We start from the raw sequence: 1965 nt of genomic DNA, 5'->3' as shown, positions 1-1965 counted from the left end.
TGTGTGTGTGTGTGTATGTATGTGTGTGTGTGTGTGTGTGTGTGTGTGTGTGTGTATGTATGTATGTGTATGTGTGTGTGTATGTGTGTGTGTATGTAGTTTTGTTTGTTTGTCCCCCCCAAGGCAGTGTTCTCAAGGGGTGGGGGGTGGGGTGGGGGAGGGATATTAAAACGTTTTTATGCACAGTAGAATTGTAAATGAGCTGATTCATCAATGTCATACTCATTCTGTGCTGGAACAACATGGGGGAACTGCTGCTTTTCCTTTCCTCATCTTTACTATTGTCATTTTTTCCTCTACTTCTTTGTATGTTTGTCACTCTCTTGTGAACTGCTATTTCCAGGGTGCCTTGATAGTCGAAGCAGACTTTGTGCTGTTGAAGCTAGAGAGGTGAGCAGAGTAAGCCTGATTCCCCGTTTGGACTTCTCTGTTGACATCCACCCCTTGGCGCTCATATGACCTTATTCAGTTGCGAGGGCTGTAAAACCTTACTAAAACTTAACTGAAAGCATATGTGGGGTGGGCTTACTGAATTTGTTTTTCTTGGATTTTAGTCAGGACTGGAAATAAATGTGTCAAGTTTATAGGTTGTCGAACATCTGTCATCTTATCTCTCCTTCTTTAGTTTGTTACTGTCTTGTAACACCTCTAATGTTTGGCACTCCTATGACCTTATTGTGTTGCGAGGGTCGTAAAACTCTTTTTAAAAATAATATTGATTTTTAAAAAATTTTTGTATGGAATAATAAAAGACATGTTAAAATTAAAGAAAATGGCATCAGTTCAAAATCTACAAATTTGACCCCTGTGTTGATTGTCGGTCGATATATCCATTCGTGGATTACAATTGCGAGAAGTAGCTCATTTTGTTGGCAAGTGTACTTATTTTTGTAGACGTTTAGTCTGAACACGTATTTTCGCCTCCTGATTTTGGTTTATATTATTGTTATTGTTATTATTATTCAATCAATGGGTGGTTTGCTTCTTCTTTCTTATCAAACATCTATTGTCTTTATCTCTCCTCCTCCTTTTTTACTTGTAACACCTGTAATCCTCGGCACTTCTATGACCTTATTGTTATGTTGCAAGTGCCATAAAACTCTTACTATGACTAAACGTATTCCATCGGTGAGAAAACAGTTTGAGAAAACAGTTTGAGAAAACAGTTTGAGAAAACAGTTTGAGAAATCTGCTTTTGTTTGGTTCCTTTTGTCACAACAACATTTCTGTGTTCTCTGCTGATGTTACAACATTTCTGTGTTCTCTGCTGATGTTACAACAACATTTCTGTGTTCTCTGCTGATGTTACAACAACATTTCTGTGTTCTCTGCTGATGTTACAACATTTCTGTGTTCTCTGCTGATGTTACAACATTTCTGTGTTCTCTGCTGATGTTACAACAACATTTCTGTGTTCTCTGCTGATGTTACAACAACATTTCTGTGTTCTCTGCTGATGTTACAAAACATTTCTGTGTTCTCTGCTGATGTTACAACAATATTTCTTTGTTGATGCAAGTTTTGGAAAAAATCCTGCATTCAAATTTATTCTGTTTGTTGATTTGCGCTGTGATAGTATTCCGCGTGCTGTCGTGTCTGTTGCAGAGGTCTGTTCTCCGGGAAGATAACGAGGCACTCTCGACCCACCGAAGGTCGTCTGGGCTGGGTGGCGGAGAGAGAGGACAAGCGACACTCCCAGGTGGCGCCGGCCTACTCCTACCTGGACGACACCATCTTCAACACCCTGGATGTGGTGGAGAGGATTGCACACAGGCATGGTAAGCTGGGCTCACAGACAGACTGACTGACAGACTGACAGACGCACACAGTGACACACAGGCATGGTAAGCTGGGCTCACAGACAGACTGACTGACAGACTGACAGACGCACACAGTGACACACAGGCATGGTAAGCTGGGATCTCAAACTGACAAACACACTAACAGACACACAGGCTCTCACAC

The 1965-nt window shown here is 41.2% G+C and overlaps 1 protein-coding gene across 3 annotated transcripts in view; it reads left to right on the top strand.

The window, feature by feature from the left end:
- The window catches only part of LOC101858682 (1-deoxyxylulose-5-phosphate synthase YajO), a 29863-nt gene that overhangs the window by 21931 nt on the left and 5967 nt on the right, over positions 1-1965 (top strand). For all 3 annotated transcript variants that reach the window (XM_005112613.3, XM_005112611.3, XM_005112612.3), the window contains one exon: positions 1606-1778. In XM_005112613.3, the coding sequence (XP_005112670.1) occupies positions 1606-1778 (173 nt within the window). The remainder of the gene's footprint in view (positions 1-1605; positions 1779-1965) is intronic.

This window comes from Aplysia californica, unplaced genomic scaffold (assembly GCF_000002075.1).
Source record: "Aplysia californica isolate F4 #8 unplaced genomic scaffold, AplCal3.0 scaffold01335, whole genome shotgun sequence".
Classification (NCBI taxonomy): domain Eukaryota; kingdom Metazoa; phylum Mollusca; class Gastropoda; order Aplysiida; family Aplysiidae; genus Aplysia; species Aplysia californica.
This window is presented reverse-complemented; position numbering and strand designations above follow the sequence as displayed.